General features: G+C 42.2%; 1 protein-coding gene across 1 annotated transcript in view; it reads left to right on the forward strand.

The window, feature by feature from the left end:
- Nucleotides 1-3835: 3835 nt before the first annotated feature.
- The window catches only part of FAM193A (family with sequence similarity 193 member A), a 98113-nt gene continuing 82693 nt past the window's right edge, over nucleotides 3836-19255 (forward strand). The window contains exon 1 of the mRNA XM_054030622.1: nucleotides 3836-5248. Coding sequence (XP_053886597.1) covers nucleotides 4964-5248 — 285 coding nt within the window. The 5' untranslated portion in view covers nucleotides 3836-4963. The remainder of the gene's footprint in view (nucleotides 5249-19255) is intronic.

Below are 19255 nucleotides of genomic sequence, written 5' to 3' on the forward strand. Positions count from 1 at the left end.
AGCACACTCTGGGTTGCTATGAACCAATTATTTATTATTAATTATGTAGATAGTAAGATCTTTGGGGGCAGGAACTGTTTTTTTATTCAGTGTTTGTATGATACCTAGCCCAACTGGGTCTTTGTCTACGGCTAGGGCACCTAAGAGCTACAATAATACAATTAATGATAACAAATTATGAATAACAATAGGCAGTAGGAGACCTCTCTTTACTTATAATGATGGACTCATCGAGTGGTAAAATTCTACAGATCATTGTCAGGTGTATGATAGGACACAGCGACTAATCTTCCAATTAAACTGTAAAAGCTACATTGTGCTTTCCTATGCTCGTGTGAATTTTGAAGACAGAATCTGACCCTAATTGAGCCCTGTGGAACTCTGCACACAGCTTTTTATAGACCATATGCCTCAAAGACTAATCTACAACACTGTGGAAGACTGACATGTTCAGGTGGCAAAACATTAGAATGCATGACAATATTCTTACAATCACTCGGTTCATCAGTCCTACTGTTTGTGGCTGTTTCGGGTGCCATTCTGAGCAATTTTGAAATTATTAGCAGTCTAAATAATATTGTTTTGCATAGGAATTCACAGTGTAAGGCTCTGGCAAAAAGAAATAGTGAGGCAAATTAAAGTTAATTCTCTCAAATGTTTTAGCTGAATGATTTTATTTTCTTAGTGATGACGAGGAGCACTACAGTTGAGCTGATTCAAGTAAGGGCAAGAAACAAACGTGTAGGTCTTTTGAACAGTCACAGCCACGTGAGTTTGGTCACATCATCTCCCTGCCCCATTCCACTCTATACGCATTTCAAATTCGCCATTAAACTGGCAAAGTGATTTCTAAAGCAACCCAGGCCTGCAACAGCAGCGAAGATTGGACTGCAAGTTACAAATGAGGTGTAGTAGCAGAGCTGTGTAGGAAACCACACAAGTCTCTCATTTTCATGGGCAGTAAATTCACTCACAGATTTAAAAAAAAAACCCAAAACCACAGCTCTGCTTTTCACAGTTTATAAATATTCACAGCCCCATTCAGGCATAGGAACTGTTTTTAATTTTGAAAACTGAATTTAAAAAACATGACCTGCTGGCCCTTTATAGTCTGAAGAGTAAAAGCAAACATGGTGATGCTTCTGTAACAAGGGAATTAAGCATGGTGATGACAGAGTATTATTACTCTTACTGCTGCAGTGTTGACTGCTTTTTATTACAATAGTTCCCCAGATTAATGCATTTTATCTGCAACACATGGGGAATATACAAACTGACAGAGCTGTAATCATTTCTTTTGGAAGCACAGGGTTCGATGAATGGGGACAAGTGTAAATAAAATCACTAGGAAAAGATAAAGCTGGCTCCGGATCAGACTTAAATAAGAGCATGCCAAAACATCAAATGAAAGATAGGAGCTCTCTAGATTAAAAATAATACCCTATGTAAAAATGATGCTTTATGAAGTAAAATCAGAATGTCTGCTGTTATGCATATTTTTTGCTTGAAATAAAATGCTGTTTGTGAAGGTAGGACAAGGTGGGCGCGGTAATATCTTTTATTCGGCCAACTTTTGTTGGTGAGAGAGACATGCTTTCGAGCTTACCTAGAGCTCTTCTTCAGGTTTGTGAGGGTGTGCATTTTGTATAACACTTATTATTTGTTTGTATAACACTAACATTCCACTAGGACAGGGGTGGGCAAACTATGGCCCTTGGGCTGGATCCGGCCTGCCAGCCGTTTTAAGCTGGCCCTTGAGCTCCCGTTGGGGAGCGGGGTCTCGGGCTTGCCCCCGCTCCAACTGGGTGCAGGGTTGGGAGCTGCTGCTTGTGGAAGCTGCTGCATGGCCCCACTCTGGCACTCCAGCCAGGTAACAGGGTCGGGGGCCGCTCCATGCAGCTCCCAGAAGCCACGGCATGGTCCCTGTCCAGCACTTCAGCCAGGGAGCAGGGTCGGGGGCCGCTCCATGCGGCTCCAGGAAGCCGCAGCATGGCCTCCCTCTGACTCCTATGTGCTCCAATGGCCCTGCTCCAGTGGCCCACTCTGGTGCTCCAATGGGAGCTGCAGGGGCGGAGCCTGTGGACGGGGCAGTGTGCAGAGCCGCCTGGCCACACCTCTGCGTAGGAGCCAGAAAAGGGACATGCTGCTGCTTCTGGGAGCCCCTTGAGGTAAGTGCCGCCCGGAGCCTGCACCCCTGCCCCAGCCCTGATCCCCCTCCTGCCCTCCAATCCCCTTGATCCCAGCCTTGAGCACCCTCCTGCACCCCAAACCCCTCATCCCCAGAGCCTATACCCCCAGCCAGAGCACTCACCCCCACCCGCACCCCAACCCCAATTTTGAGCATTCATGGCCCGCCATACAATTTCTATTCCCAGATATGGCCCTCGGGCCAAAAAGTTTGCCCACTAAGACAAAGGCCTAGCTCCAAAGAACCCACAATCTAACTAGCCATCATACAGAACAAGGTGGGAAAGGGATATGATATCAGCAGTGAGATTCAAGGGTGAAGTAAAGCACATCTTCCTACTTCCATAATTGCATGTGCATACATAGAAATATCTTTTTCAGTAGACTGAGAAAAGCTAGTCACAGAACAATTTCACTGTAGGCAGAAGGTTTGCTAGAACGGAAACGCCCTTTGCTCATTACAAGACAATGAAACAACTGTGCACTTTCAATCCACAGCATAACCTAGAGTTGCCCTTTTTGTGAGTAGGAGAGGCTAAGTGTAGTCATTGCGCCAGTGGGGTCAAAAACATTAGTAAACTGTGATGCAAGATTGCTTTGAGTGAAAAAAATATTTGCTTCCAACACTCATCTTCATACTATCATATATTGTCATCTTGAATTGCATCAAAATATAATGCTACTGTAATCTGCCACGGACTACAATACAATATGATAAAGCATCAAAATATCTGGTCCTATCGATTCATCTGCATGCTGCAATGCTATTTCATCATATTGTGTCAAAATATAGTGATGCAATGTCACATGATTCATGGGCCTTTGCCATGCCACAGATAATCCCAGAAAATTATGCTGACCCACTAAGTGGTTGCTGATTTAGAAATCCACTGATAGAGTATTGGATAGAGTGATGGGCTTGCGGCATGTGTACCACTGCCCTCTACTGGATGGAATTAGAACGTCTCAACTGCATGTAATAAACCTGTTCCTACAAAGAATTAATGGAGATTTTCCATTAGCACAAGAGATAGGGGCCTGTACTTTCGCATCAGGAACCAGCTGGGATTTATCCTTCTGTTATAAAAAGTTTAGAAAGTCAGTGTTGGAAGCACAGTGATAAGTAGGAAGACCCAGATCCATAAAGGAATTTAGACACCTGAATCCCAATTTTAGGTTTCACTGCCATCCACAAAATTCCTTCTTGGCTGCCACCTAACCTTGTAGGTGCCTAAACTTATTTGGCACCTAAATTCCTCCCTCTGGGCATGAGCACTGCTGCCTCATATGCTCAGACACCTATGTCCTGCCTAAGCCCCACTGTGAGCCACAAACGGGAAAATAGGTGTTTTCCTGCCTATCCAGTAGGCGGCCTCTGAGCACCCCTACAGGATCAGGTCCCATTCAAAATCTGGCAAAGGGAGGAGGTGGCACTGGTGCCCATCTTATAACTGGGAAGATGCTGTAATAAAAAGTAACTATTGAAATGATTTGCTATTGTGTATTTAACAGTTTAAAATAATGTTTCATTTAAAAAAAAAAAGTTTGTTTTGTATTATACAATGTATTTGCAGAAAGCTCCTAGTAGTGTGTTTGAGATTTTGACTGCATTTTCACTGGAAGACTCTACCTGTGTAAGCTCCAAAAGGTCAGACGTCAAGTTAATAAATATATATTTCTGGAAAACAAGCCCTATATTTAAAGGTGTAACAAATCCACGACAGCTCTGATGAGGTTAAAAGCTATCATCATCCAATGGATGTTTGATGGGCCATATTTGCGATGAGTGTGGTTGGTTTTAGCTCCCATATCCCAAACTCATCATTGTGCTTTGCACTAATTGGAAGACTCAGTAGAGGTCAAAACCTGCATGCACCATGGAGCCTGAACTACACTGAAATGAGATGCATTCAAATCACGTTCACTGCATGGGGGTTCCACTCCGGTGAAAACAACAAGGAGTCTGGTGGCACCTTAAAGACTAACAGATTTATTTGGGCATAAGCTTTCGTGAGTAAAAACCAAACACTACTGCAGCTCAGCTACCTCAGACTTCACATCTGGAAATTGCAGTGCCATTAGAACCACCTGTATTAGGTGCACAGCTGGGAAACGACATTGCACCTAATAAAGTAGCTACACTGTATTATACACAGAACTGTCCTGACATACCCTCTGCCTGTGCAATGGACTCTTGGAGGGCTGCCTAAGGAGTCTACCCCTTTAAAAGCCCCTGTATCCAACAATCACGTGGTGCTGTTAGACTCCTCCACCCCTGCTCCTTCTTTGCGGCTCTGTAGTCCCCTGACAAGGGTGGCAACGTTGGTCAACCGGGCTAACGGCTACGAAGAAAACTACAAATCCCATCGAACGCTGCGAAGCGAGATGACATAACCGACTGCTCTCGGTTGGACAGCGCAATGCGCGCCGGGAGTTGTAGTTCCATCCCCTCCTGCCGATAGGATGCGGTGCCGAAGTGGCCGCAGATTACGACTGCATTTCCCGGTGTGCTGCGCGGCGCGGGTTCTCGTCAGCGCAAGGGGGAGCCCCCCGACGTAAAGGGGGATCACTTTCCCCTTGTGTCCGCCATATTGGACGGTAACTCTGGTCAGCGGCGCTGGGGCCAAGGGAGTCCCCGTTACAGTGACAGTTCGTGCACCCCTGCTCCTCGGTGCCCGGGGCGGCCTGTGCCCCCGCCTTACCCGCTCCCCCTTCCGGGCGCTGACGGCGGCTCCGACCTCCTCGCTGCCCCCTCCCTGCCCGGGTGTCAGACACGATGAGTCCGGCCGACGCCAAGCGAGGAGCCAAGCGCAGAAAGAACAAGCGGGGCGGCGGCCTCGGCAGTACCGGCGGCCCCGGACCCAGCGGCGGCGGCGGCGGCGGGGCGGGAGGCCTGAGCAAGAGCGGGGCCGCCTCGGCATCGGCCGCCCTGCGGGCTCCAGCCCAGGCGGTGGCTGCCACGCCGAGCGTGGTGGGCGGCCTGCTGACAGCGCCGGCAACGGCCACCGGCAACGGAGCCCTGAGCGGCGGCGCTGGAGGGGCCGGGGCGGGACACGGCGAGGTGAGGGGGGGCGCTTCGGGGGGAGGCCTGGCCGCACCCAGCCCCTCCCCGGGAGCAGGGGCCGCCGCCCCTGGGTGGGGAGCCCCTAGCGGGGTTCGCTCTCCGGCCGCAGTGACAAGCATCCCACTGCAGCGGAGCCCCGCTCACGCCAGCGGGAGGAGGGATGGGGGCGTTGGGCAGTCATCCACGGTGACGGGGAGAGCCCCCTTTGGCCGGTTCGCAGCCCCCCAGCAGCAGGGAGCCCCGGGGTGTTGTCTGCCCCCCATCCTGGCAGCGAGGATGCGGGGCTGGGCACTGTCCTTTCCCCCCACCCCACAGGGCAGGGCGCTGCAGCCTGATCCCTGGCACGTCCTGGTGGGGAGGCTCGGGGAGTAGTTTGAGCACAGGGCTTCCCATGCCAGGCATCCCATCTTTCTGCGTCCCCAGGGCTTGTGCTGAAGCTTGTGGGAGGAGGAGCGAGAGAAGAGGTTTGAGGCGTTGCCACCTAGGGCACATGTTATCTCCTTAAAGTGAAGTTCCCTTTTCTCCGAAAATATTTTCATTGAAAAGTTGCATGTTCGTTGTTAGTGGGATTGCAGGCTTGCATATTGAGCTGCTGAAACAATTCGGGCATGTTTGCTCAGTTTTACTAGTTTCACTTTAGTGAAGTTTATTGTAAGTATATTATATTGTGCAATGACACCTGTCTTAGGTGATTGACCAAGGGTCAAGCAAAGATCAGTTAAATTGTTGATTTTTTTTTTTTTTTTTTTTTTGAGAGAGAGAGATTCTGTTGTCAAAACTAACACGACAGGAACAGAGGGAGGTTGACTTTTTTTCCTTTTTCATTAAAGGTTGAACAGATATTTGTTGAAAAGTGCACTAAGGTTAGATTAGATGCCCTAGTTATGGGGGGGTTGCCTATTGGCAGTGTCCTTATTTGCAGGTTTCAGTATATATCTCATTTGGCACCTTCATCTTCCTTCTCCATAAGGAAATTGTCAGACACATGGAGGAAGAAAGAAGAAATGGTTTCTGTGGTGTGAGAGGAATCCAAAGTACTTAATGATGTAACCAACTGGATTTTAGTTTTGTGTGTGGTCTTATCTCCTGTTTGTTTTGCTAGGGCAATGAGAATTCATCAGTGATAAATATAAACTTATTTTCTTTAAAACCACAGCAACCTTGCCCTCCTTCCTCAAAACCCCCCATCCAGCATCAGCTGCAACTTAGCTTCATAGCTGTCATAACTATCATGCTAATGCAGTATTTATGTCAAACATAATTTCCATTTGGAACAATAGGCGCTAACATAATTTGTGAATATTTACTTGTCAATTTTACTGCTACATTGAGAGGATGCCGTCAAACTCTATTGTTATCCTAGAAAATAGCTAGTGAGACGCTGAAGTTCAATTTAAAAATCAGTATAACACTTTAATAGAATGCAGGTGCTTCAGGGGCAGTGTCTGTCTACTATAGTGCCTAGCTCAATGGAGCCCCAATGTTGGCTGGTCCCTAGGCACTGTGGTAATACATGTGATTGGTAATGCCCTGGGGAAAATGGAGCAACATGGTAGATTGAAGTGATTCAACCAATGAAGTGGTTTACTGTCCCTGATAACTTGGGTTGTCTATAGATTGTGCATCTGTAATATGCAGAGTCCAGAACAATATTTTGCAAGTGACTTTCTTAAGATCATAACTGACTAAGAGATCTCTTGCAAAAGCTCATCCCAAGAGGACAGAATGGGTTGGCCATCCTTCCACTTAAGGGCTGCCTTTAGATTTTAGACTTAATAGTTGTCATTTATATGTCTCACTTTTAAGATAGACCACCATCTCTTTGAAATTGTACAGAATTAAAACTTTAAATAATTGTGAAAACACTTTCACATGTTACTGTATGCCCTCATTCATAGTAGAGAACTTAAAATAATTTGTATGCCCTTAAATGAGAGAGTACTGTATTATACAAGTCATTATTTTGTAAGTCAGTTCCACATATGACAAATTTATTTTACTACTTTTGCTTGTACTTTTCAATATACTCACAGGTTATCAACTGTTGCAATGTTTTCACAACATTTGATGAACAGTATGTTACTAATGATTCTGCAAGCTGGTTGGCAAATATCAATTGGACCAACTAGTTAAGTTGGAAGTAAACTCATGAGACTGGATTTATATATACAAGGTAGCAAACGTTACAATTGGTTTATGAGAGCAAGCAGATAATCTCCTATGCCATGTTACTGAAAGCCACATATAGTTAATACTACATTTGAACACTGATAGATTTTATATTGGCTCACTTGCCTCATGTCATATACACTGATGTTTTTCTTGACACGTTAAACATTTTTTTTATTGTGGTGATGCAACAAAATTACCAATACTTTGTCATTTAATGCCATAGTTGTTTCAAGCATTTAAGCTAAGATAACTTGACATTTTCTAAATGTTGCCCTTGCTCCAGAATGTAATACTCTAAATCAGGGGTAGGCAACCTATGGCACGTGTGCCGAAGGCGGCACACAAGCTGATTTTCAGTGGCACTCGCACTGCCTGGGTTCTGGCCATCGGTCCGGGGGGCTCTGCATTTTAATTTAATTTTAAATGAAGCTTCTTAAACATTTTAAAAACCTTATTTACTTTACATACAACAATAGTTTAGTTATATATTATAGACTTATAGAAAGAGACTTTCTAAAAATGTTAAAATGTATTACTGAGACGTGAAACCTTAAATTAGAGTGAATAAATGAAGACTCGGCACACCACTTCTGAAAGGTTGCTGACCCCTGCTCTAAATAGTTAACCACTCTGAAACTAAAGAGTACAGGACCAAGACAAGATTTGTGATCTTCATTCACTGGGGTGATGACTTACCATGAGTTGCTTTCCTTCGCCACATAACCCAGAAGCTCTGTATACCTTTCATGAATGACCTGTACAAATCTGTACAGGTGCATTATTTATGTTGGCTGCGTGAAAAGAAAATGCCATGCAAGTATCTCTACAGTCGTAACCAGATTTGCATTACTTTCATCTTGTACAAAATGTTGCTGAGTGTCTGTGAGGTGGTATGAAAAGTCAAAAGCCATTGTTCTAATTTATAAACTTTAATGGCTTCTGATCTCTCAGAATATGTATTATAAAATCCTGTTACTGCTGACTGCTTAGCTGGGACTGCACCCCAGAATATAATGTAGTCAAGTTGCTAGCCCACTAATGCTTCTCTGTGTCAGTTGTATGCCCCTCATATTAGGTTCTCCATTGTTGGAAAGACTATTGTTATGTTGCTGAACTATGGCAAACCCTCCCATTAGATTTCTATTAGTGTAAACTCCCTTTAGAATACATAATTAGATTTAACCTACACTTTAGAAAATTATTATTATTATTATTTTTTTTTTAAAGGAATGGCAGCTTGTATCCTGCATATTTGTTATGTGCAAATCAGTTGCTAATTATCTGGTAATATATTGATAAAAGATGTTTTATAAGCAAAGTTGGATTGAGTTTTAAAATACATCCAATTTTATATTTCCAATTAAAAAGCCCTTTTCTTAATTTTCAGATTCTAGCTAGGATTTTCATAGCTAATGAACATCATAATTAAATTGAGATTTTTATGGTTCTTAGCCTAAGATTCTCATTTCCGTTTAGTTTCTGCCTTAAATATATTGTTCTGTGATACAAGCAAGCAATTCTTTTAAAAAAATCATATGGGAAGTTACTCTTTTGGCCCTATTTACATACTTGAAAACATCAGAATTCCTGTCTTCTAAACAATATTCTGCAAGTGTTCTACAGAAACTAAAGATTCTTCGCTTGGTGTTCCTCTAGTAAGGAAACTTGTTGGTGACACTAGTTTAACTGGAATTGGAAGCTACACAATTTACGCTTGCGGGGTAGGATCATAAGACTTTACATATATCTTTGTAATGATAAAATATGACTAATGGGGATAGTGTTGTGGGATGGAGAATAAAGTGTCACATTAAAACAGAATAATTTTTTATCTGAAGTTTGAGTGCATAGACCAGGCATTTTTAAATTTAATATTTCATTTATTATGTGAAAAGAAAAGCGAGCGTTTTTTAAAATATGATTATACTGTGTTCTGTGATGAAATATTAAGATTTGGATCAATGGTTGGAATTTTGATTGAATCTGGGGATGTATTTGGAGTTGCTTTTTTATGGGTCTCTGCACAATAGAGGATTCTGTGGTGAGGAAACAAGTTGTAAAGTTGGCTTTGTGTGATAGCTTGCCTAGGTAGCTGGGTGTGAAGAACTGTTTGTCTATGACTGACCTGTTCCAGTAGACCTTTTACGTTCTCTCATTATCAAAGGTATTGATGGATCCTTCTCTAGAATAGGCTGGCTCTTCTGGTTTGATTAATTCAGCAACTGCAGTCCAGTGCCCATGACTTGGTTACTTTCATGGTAGTAATAGTGCATGCATTGGATTGTGGCATTACTGAATGATTTAAACAGGCAGAGGAAACTGGTTACAGAGGAGGCAGTTTTTATTCTTATTGAAATCTAAATTTTAGCTAGCACTTTTCCTTTTGTTCTGTTACTTTTTTCTTTTCTTTTTTGTGTAAGGGTATATATTATTTTTGATCAACTTTATCCAGTGTAAAGTAGACACTTTCCTATTAAAACATATAGGTATATTGGGTATTGAGACACTTCTGTAGCAGTTCACTTGTGCACTTAACTTCAGGCTCTACGTTTTTATTTTGTTATTTAAATGCAGACTGTCCCTGCTCTAAAGATCTTACAGTCTGATAATAGTAAATACATTAAACAGAATGGAATCATTAGGATGGGTTTTTATAGCTTACATTGTTAAATAGACTTGTGAAGTTAGAAACAAAATCCACTGTAGTCTAAATTATTTTTAACTCTTCCGATCACTTGAAATTTCAAAACAAGCTTAATGTCCCCTTTTATACTGACATAAGAATGGCCATACTGGGTCAGACCAAAGGTCCGTCTAGCCCAGTATCCTGCCTTCCAACAGTGGCCAATGCCAGGTGCCCCAGAGGGAATGAACAGAACAGGTAATCATCAAGTGATCCATCCCCTGTCAGTCATTCCCAGCTTCTGGCAAAAGTAGCTTTTGCTTTATTTGTTCCCTGGGCTAATTGAGGTTCCCATGTCTCAGATTTATCAGATAGAAGGGAAGAGTGTATGTACGTATATGTGACATTGATGGATATCAAATCCAGATCTGTTGGCTGCATTTTTTTCTCACTATACATGTGTTAATGTGAGCAGATATCAAGAGTAATCAGACTTGAACTGCTACATTAAACATACAAACAGCTTGCCTAGAACAAATATTAATACAATTGAAGTTTCACATGCGTCAGATTCTGGCTTAGATATGCCATCAAATGTTTCATATAACTAAGGTATCCTATGGCTGGAAATATGCTGTCAGAAGGAACAGTTGTTTTGCCTTGTTGGACAACAAAATTTTGAGAAAGCGACAATTAGATTTTTAATTTCTCTACCTTCAAATATACAATGCAGCTGCCCCCAAAACTCCATTGTTTGCAAAAAAAAAAACCCTTAAATCCTGTTGTAGGTCACTACATAATGATTAGATTCAAATTCACATGAAAAAATGGTTTCTGAAAAATGAATGGATGCAGATAGAGAGCAAGGTAAGGTATTATCCAAATCTCAATCTAATTACAGTATAAACTAATAAGGTTGAATTTTGAACCTTTATTTTGTGTTTGTGCATTAACAAAATAAAAATCACACTTTTACCTTTCCTTTGGTAACTTGGGGGAGGAATTGGGCCCCCTTATCTTTCTAATCTACAGGTAGAAGCAACTCATAGCAGTTTAAAAAGAAAACGTTGGGTCCCTAAGGCAAGGGTTCTCAAACTTCATTGCACCGCGACCCCCTTCTGACAACAAAAATTACCACATGACCCCAGAAGTGGGGACCGAAGCCTGAGCCCAGCTGCCCCGGAAGAGAGGGCCAGGGCCAAAGCTCAAGGGCTCAGCCCCAGGCAGGGGGGCCTGCAGCCTGAGCCCTGCCACCCAGATCTGAAGCCTTTGGCCCTGGGTACGGGGACTTGGGCTTTGGCCTCGGGCCCCAGCAAGACTATCCAATGCCAGCCCTGGCGACCCACAGTTTGAGAACTGCTGCCCTAAGGTATCTGTGATTAGAGAAACTTCCTGACAATAAAGTCATGCTTTCAAGGAGTTGGGGAGATGATTGGGGGCACAGACCTGTTGAGGTTGTACAGGGTTTCCTAGATGTGTTCTGTGATATTCTGGGAAGGATCTTTATGGAACCAGGGAATCCATGGATTTTTGATTTTTAGTTCAGCTCCTCATTCCATGGTAAAGGGGATCAAACCTTCACCTTTGATAGAAGGTGAGGAGACTCTGCTTTTTCTTCCTTTTAAGGTGCCCTTTGCTGGGTTTATTGCAGTAAGGGGCAGTCTAGCCTCTGATTACCAAAATCGGTGAAGAAATATTCTGTCTGGAATATTCCTAGAATAGTTGATATTTGAGGGTGCTGGTGTCCGCTTCCTGTAGTATCATAGTCCAAAAGTTGGTAAGCTGGGACCTGATATTTCCAGTGCCTTTTTTTAATTTTATTTTATTTAGAAGGGGAACTGCCAAAATTCCAATGCTGTGTTCTTACATGACAAGACAGCAATAAAATAAGTACACCACTATTTCTTTTTCTGGCCTGATTATTACTAAAATTCATACTGAAAACTCCCAGATCAATTATCTGATATTAGACTGTTGCCTTATATTCAGCAAGTGGCTGTGTTTAAAATATGTAAGTGGGGGAATTTTTCTGCTATTGTGGGGAACTTTCCTGGCTTCTGTACTACCCCAGTGGAATTGGATAGTGAAAGGATCAGACTCTTTGCCCCAACTCCCTGTACCCGTATCCCTTGAGGACTCCTCTTCCACTTTGTAACACTGATAAAACTGGACCCAGGATTCCTGGGAGGCTTAAACCGCAGTCTCGTCGTGGTCATTTAGGACAGGATAGCACAGTGGTTTTCAACTTCTTTTTTCATTTGCTGATCCCTCAAACATTTTGAATGGCGGTGCGGACTTTGGAAATACCACCATGGGCCCCTACCGTAGAAGACTTAGACTGAAAACTGACTGAACAGAATTCAGCTATAAATGTTGCATGTGCTCGGCCCAGCATTTGATGCAGTGTGAGAAAGGGCACTAAACTGTGGTGGTAATGACAACACTTCCAGGTTTTGACCTGAAAGTGGGGGTATTCACATACTTTTGAATGATCAGGAAAAACAGGATCTGAAACTTTATTTTCATAGTCACCTTTCACAGACCCCTTAGACATAATCTGCAGACCCCCAGGATTGAAAACCATTGGGCTAGTATGTCCCCACTCTGGGATACTCTCTCCACAGTGGCCACTTCCCTGCCCCATTGATCACTACATTAAGTTTAAACCAGATACAATTTATTAAACAGCAACTGTAAGAAAAATAAGGGAAAAATGGAAAAGGTTAAAGGAACATGGAATCCTGCCCTATGGGTGTAGAGAGCACCATAAGCAGTAGTCTCTGTGACTTAAGAAAAGTTCACAGTTTATTCCTCACATGTCCCAGGCCCTGGCTGTGCTGCAGTGATACTGTGAGTCAGACACCTGCTCTGGTCAGGGCCAGATTAATCTTTTGTGGGCCCCAGTGCCTGGACCGTGGCCCCGCCCCTGCTCAGCCTCTTCCCCCACAATGCCCTGCCTGCCAGCTCGCTCCTCCTTGCCCCCTCTCCCCCATGCGAGTGGCATACAGGGCCTCAGGGGGGAAGAGGCTGAGTGGGGGCAGGGCCACAGTCTAGGCAGCAGAGCCCCTTTTGAGTGTGGTCCCAGCGCCATTGTAAACCCAGTACTGGCTCTGGTGGTGGCTGCATGCCCTCAGGCTCCAGGTGGCAGGACCCTTCTCCCCAGTATTGGTCCTCCTGTCAGTTTCATGTCCTCTCCTCTAGTCCAGCCTGCAAGGCCCTCATGTCTGGCAACGTCTCCCTCTGCTCGGCCTTCTCTGATTAGGGCCCCACCTCGCTCCCTCCTGCCACTCACTGTGCCCGATTCCAGTGTTACTTGTGGCACAGCTGGCATCTGCTCCCCAGCTCTGGCCCTGCAGCTCCCTGCTGTTGCTCAACCCTGGCTCACCATCGGAGCTACTGATCTGTGCTGCTCCAGCTCCCCAGCTCTGCCTCCTCTGGCTCAGTGCTACTATTGCTGCTTTGCCCCCAGCTCAGCTCTGGCTGCCGAACTCTCCTTAGCTCTGTTCTACTTTGCCACTGGCAGTCCCAGTTCACGTCGGGGATGGGTCCCGGGCTCAACTCCCTCGGCCGGCCTGCCTGCCTGTCACTCTTCCTGACTTGGAGCATTGGCCTCTTCCCATTGACCCTGGGCACTGTCAGTCTCAGGATCCTGAGACTTCTCTTCAGTCCTGCCCCTTTCTCATGGTATTGGGAGAGGGCCAACCAAAAAAGAACACACTAAGTTTCAGTACGGGGCCAACAGTCCTGTTACAGATATATTTGACCAATATACTAATTCTGAGTTCTAATCGATTAAATATTTAGAGCAATGAGATAGATAACATTAAAAAAACATTTTTAGTCATTACTGATGCAAGTATTACTTTAGACTGACCACTAATTTAGGGACCAATTTTTTTTTTTTTTTATTTAAAGCACTAGTATTCTGTACTGAATTGGGCCTGATTATAGTGTTGAAAGTGCCGATTCTGTTACATTTCAGTCTTTTTAATGAGGTAGAAACATGAACTTTTTAGCCATTTTTCTAAAAGCTATCTTTGGAATTAATCAAATTAGAAAAATATATTTACTAAAACACTGTTTTATGATACTGGAGATTGTGCCTATTTAGTTTCTACCCACTTACTCAAAAAGTGTATTCATGGCATCTTTCTAAGACATGTAGCATGCATTTGTTTTTTAAAAGTGGAGAATGATAATTCTGGGTCCACTTTAAAACTAAAATTCCATTGATACTATCTATCTTTTTAAATTTTTGAAATAAAAGAAGTCTGCTAACTTAGTTCACTCCTTTTAAAAGCCTACAATTTTACTCTGTATTTTTCTGAAGCAAAGTTATGATAGTACAGTCATGGACACTTCCATGAAATCTCGCTGTTGCTAAAATCCTTTTGCTGAAGCCAGTGAAATAAGATGGGAAGGGAGTATAGATAAAGAGGTAGCATGGAGTATGATTAAACTTCAAGAATATTGTGCAATATTCTGCACAGTAGAGGTCCTTCAATATATATAATGACCCATTGAACTGAGCTGTGATAGCTTTGTAAAACAGCTAATTTTAAAGTACTTCAGAATAGTAAATAAAAAAGAAAACAGACATTTGTTAATTCTATTCACTCACAAAGTACGAAATTCATAGTATTTCAGAATTGAGATCTTTGTTCTTCATTACATTTCAGATCCCTTAGGAGGGAAAGAAGGAGCATTACTCGTCTAAATTATTGAAATGTTAAATAAATAACTTGTTGCTTGTGTCATAGTGTGTCAGTTTTGTTCACTTTCATTTTTAGAATCGATAACCATTATTTTTCACTGGAGGTTAGTACTGAAATTCATATTCTTCTAAGAAGTGTGCCTGATCTATTCATTACAAGTACTTTAAGCAGATTTATTTGAACAGCTCTTGTCTAGAGAGAGTGAAATTTTATCTTTTTCCGCTAGATTAATGAGATCTAATGGCTGGAACAGCAGAAGCTAGAGAAAGTCACAGTAGAAATAAGTGTCTTTTAAATAAAAAAAAAAAAAGTGCAGATAATGACCATTAGTATAAAGTTTTCCTGGGTCATCACTTCTGCAGAATCTAAGTTTCTTACTGTTTTTATTTTTAGTTACACACACAAACACACACACTCTGTAGCATGGGTTGTTAAGATTAAAACTACTATATATACATTTGATATATATTAAATATACATACCCTTAATACTGTATGATTGCTAAATGTGACCAGAATGTAAATGGATCCAATCGTGGTCTGCCCAGGTTTGCAGACAGATGGCTCTAGTGCTGCAGTAGCTGGTGGTAGCTTTCCAAGCTATAACAGACTGAGAACTGACAAGGTTGTTTTCACTGCTTCTCTTCAAAACCCTGTGGCTGCCGTTAAATAAGTTCTAAGTCAACTCAGAATTTTGGGAAATCTGTAAGCAACAGCAGATGCAAGCACACTGAAACTGTTCGTTGGAAGGCGTAACTCACATCAGGCTGGGGAAAGGATTGAATATTGGACACATCCCTCCACAGCATCCGTAAGCGGGTTGTGGAGGGTGGTATAGTAGCAGAAACCCCACTCACAGTTGCAATACCTGGGAGACTTCAGGGAGGGGGGAAACATAGAATGCTCTTCTGTTTTGGCAACCCAGGGTAGTGGGAAGAGCTTTAAAGGCAAGATGGAGCCACTGATCAGATTCCAGGGACAGCACCCTGGCAGGAATTGAATTGTAACAGAGTCCCTTTTCCCAGCAGCTGGTTGTTTTCCCCTGGATGAAGGGGGCAGGGGGAGAAGTTACATCTTCTGTATGTTATGTTTGACTAATTGATATAGTCCCCTGGCTGTTAGGATTCTGGTAAATTTCCAAGCTCTGTCTGAGGGGCTCTGTAGGTGATGATGGATGGGCAGGTGAGGAAGGAGTGATGGACTAAACTGAAGAGACTAAATAGGCTTTCTACCTTGATGTAGGGAAAGAGATAATAGGAGAGGGGGAAGAGAATGAAAAGAGGAAACACTAACAAACCAGGAAAAGATGGATAATAATCAAAGATGATCAAGAGAGTTGATGAAACCAGGAAGGGAAAGAATCTAAACAAAACTAAAGTTTTTAAAAAATGTATTGAAATGTGACTGACAGTATTCTACAGTTCATAGATTCTAGGGCTGGAAGGGACCTTGAGAGGTCATCGAGTCCAGTCCCCTGCCCTCAGGGGCAGTTAAATGCTTTATTCCTTTATTACTGGGGATATGGCCTGAGGACAAGGGTGCATGTGTCATGGCATTACAGATATTTTTTTACCTTGGCTAGTAAGATTAGCCTTTGAGTCCATAGGTGTTAGGTAAATGTTTTAAACCCTGTTATTATCTCTGTGCCTCTGTATTATAACTAATCACCGCCGTTCACTTGGTAAAACTAATACAGATCCAAAATGGGTAGAGGGAGTCTATTATATCATATTCTCAGAAGATTTTTTTTTAGTGGAAATTATGAGTCTTCATAATCTGTGCATTTCATTACTGGGGTTTAGCAGTCTATTACAAATAACTATTTTTATTTTTTTGAAAATAGTCAGCGTTAATGTGACATTCTGCAAAGTGTTCTGAGTTTCCATTGACTTGTATTCCATTTAAAACCTCATACTGTCAGAATGCATCTATGGCAGTACAGTGCAAATGAGAAGAGGTGGCATTGCCGGCTTTGGAATGCATAATGTCCTCAACCACTTGTTATCTTCAATGCTTTTTTGAGGCGAGGAAACTGGTGTCAAGTAGCTTTATGCTGAGGTGGTTTCTGAGCCAATAAATAAACTATAGCTGTTGTGAACTTTCACTTCTCTTACACATCAAGAACTAAGTGTTATTGCACTTAAATGGGGCACTAGTTTTTATTTGAAAATTAGATCCGCTTCTTTTCCTACTTAACCAGTATGCGGAAGTGGTAGTTTTAACTCCCAAAGGTAAGCATGTAAAAAGCTCTGAGGATGGTGCTAGAATCAGACGTCATGTGAAAGCATATATAAACTATTTTTAAAACTATAATTTTTCTCCAGTTTTTAATTATCTTAATCCAAAAAAAAAAAACTGTGTGGATAGCCCCACCTGATTAAAATGCTTTGAGTAAATGATCTTTTGTGAGCCTTTTTTTTTAATGCCTTTTATGGCTGTTAAGACAAAATATGGAAACACAGTTTTGGCACAGTAGTGTAGATATTTAAATATTAAACTGAACAATTTACATGACTCAAACTTTTTATAGCTGGTGATTTTAGTTAGAATGCTACCATTGAGTGAATTTCTGGACTTCTGTCACTAGTAGAAAATTGTTATACTGAATTTTCTTTGACTGTATTAACATCATGGCATGTGTACATGTGTAGTACATTCTCTTCTGTATGTATTCATGTACATTATTATTTTTGGGGTAGAAAACCACTTACATAAAAGACATTATTTGAGTCTTATTAAGCAAAGGTTATGAAATGGCTACCTAAAGACTAAAGCTACTGTAGTTCCTTGCTAGTCTTGCTCATTTAATCTCATTTGTAGTCTTTAGCAGCCTTTGGAAACTGAATACTTGCCTTATTCAACATCCATCTTGCCACCAGCTTTTTAACCATGTCTGGGCTACTGTATTGCTTTGTCAGTCTTTAGTGTTTATAACTTTCGTGAAGTTAGCGACCAAGTGATTGCTTAGCTTTCTGAACTGTTATAACTACTCCAGGCTGTTAATCCTCAATAAGCTGCTGCTATAGCAGGTGATAAGTTAATGGTTTTGTTTGGAGTTAATTTGAAGTGCTCCATGATCTTGTTGTAAGATAGCAGCGACTTGTGTAGTTATAGGTAAATTGCTAAAGAAGAAAGATGTCTAGTGCTGGAAGCACAAGTCTTCTTCAGTTTGACTTGCTGTAATATAAATCAGTTTTGAAGTTTTATTGTGTGGATGTGTGGGAGATAAAGGACTTCTTCACTCCTGAATGGGCGACGGGATGGATCACTTGATGATTACATGTTCTGTTCATTCCCTCTGGGGAACCTGGCATTAGCCACTGTTGGAAGACAGGATACTGGGCTAGATGGACCTTTGGTCTGACCCAGTATGGCCATTCTTAGAAGATGCATTCTCTTTTCCCAATCCCCAAGATTCTCCTTATTGCTGCAGTTGTATGTGTGGTTGTCTTTATTCTATGTTCTCGTCTCCCCTGGGCTGTTGTGAAGGTTTATCTCCATTACCCTATCCCTTTCCCTAACTTCAATTTGAAGAGTTTTCTTAGTTAAGTAGCATTAGTGTCTTCCTCTGCTTCTGCTCATAACTATTCCAAGCAATAGTAGAGGGAAACTGACTGATTTTTTTTTTTTCAGTTTCATTGTTACCCATAGGGTTCTGAATAGCTGTAGTGAAAATGAACAAGACTACTCCTTCTTACCCTACTGATGCTCAGAACGTTCCCAAGTTATAATAGAGGCACTGAAGCTGTCTGCAGACTTAGGAAGACAAAAATGCATCAGATATATTTAGCTTTCCAAATGTGAACCAGTTTCCCAAGAAAAAATTAAAAAAACAAAACAAAAATTGCTTTTTTAAAAAAAAAAAGTGGTTGTCACAATTACAAGAAATCTACTCCTCCCCCACCCAAAAGACTCACAACTCAGAGTGATTGGTTTGGCAATGTTCATGCTTCATCACGTGAAGCAGCAACATTTACATTCATGTAACTTCTGATTCTTAAAATGGAGATCCACTGCCTTAGATGGCAGAGTCACATGTTAGAGACTTCCAATTCAGTAGCACAAAGCCTTACAAATCCAAAAATCAGGAGCTAAGATTATTTAGCAGCTAGACTGAATAGATCTGTGGAGAAGGGAAAAGGAGAGGGAAGTAGAGCTGCCCAATGAGATGTCTTGCTGCTAATCCCAGTCTCCCAACCCAATGTCTAGCCTGCTTGCCTCATTTCTTTTCCTGTTCTTCTCTAACAATTGAGCCTTTGTTTGCGAACAAGGAACTGGGCTATGTAATTGGCCTGGGAACGACAACATAGTGTGGGGCCATGGAGACAGCAACGATTCCCCTGCCCAGACCTGTTTCCTCCTTTGCCCTTCCTGACATAGATTAGAATGACCCCATGGCCCCCCAGCTCCCTACCCATTTTTCTCTCTCTCTAATATTGATAATGTCAGTGTGGTTAAATATCTACTTTGACACCTACTTAGTAAAAACCTAGAA

This window comes from Malaclemys terrapin, chromosome 5 (genome assembly GCF_027887155.1).
Source record: "Malaclemys terrapin pileata isolate rMalTer1 chromosome 5, rMalTer1.hap1, whole genome shotgun sequence".
In the NCBI taxonomy this organism is placed as follows: Eukaryota; Metazoa; Chordata; order Testudines; family Emydidae; genus Malaclemys; species Malaclemys terrapin.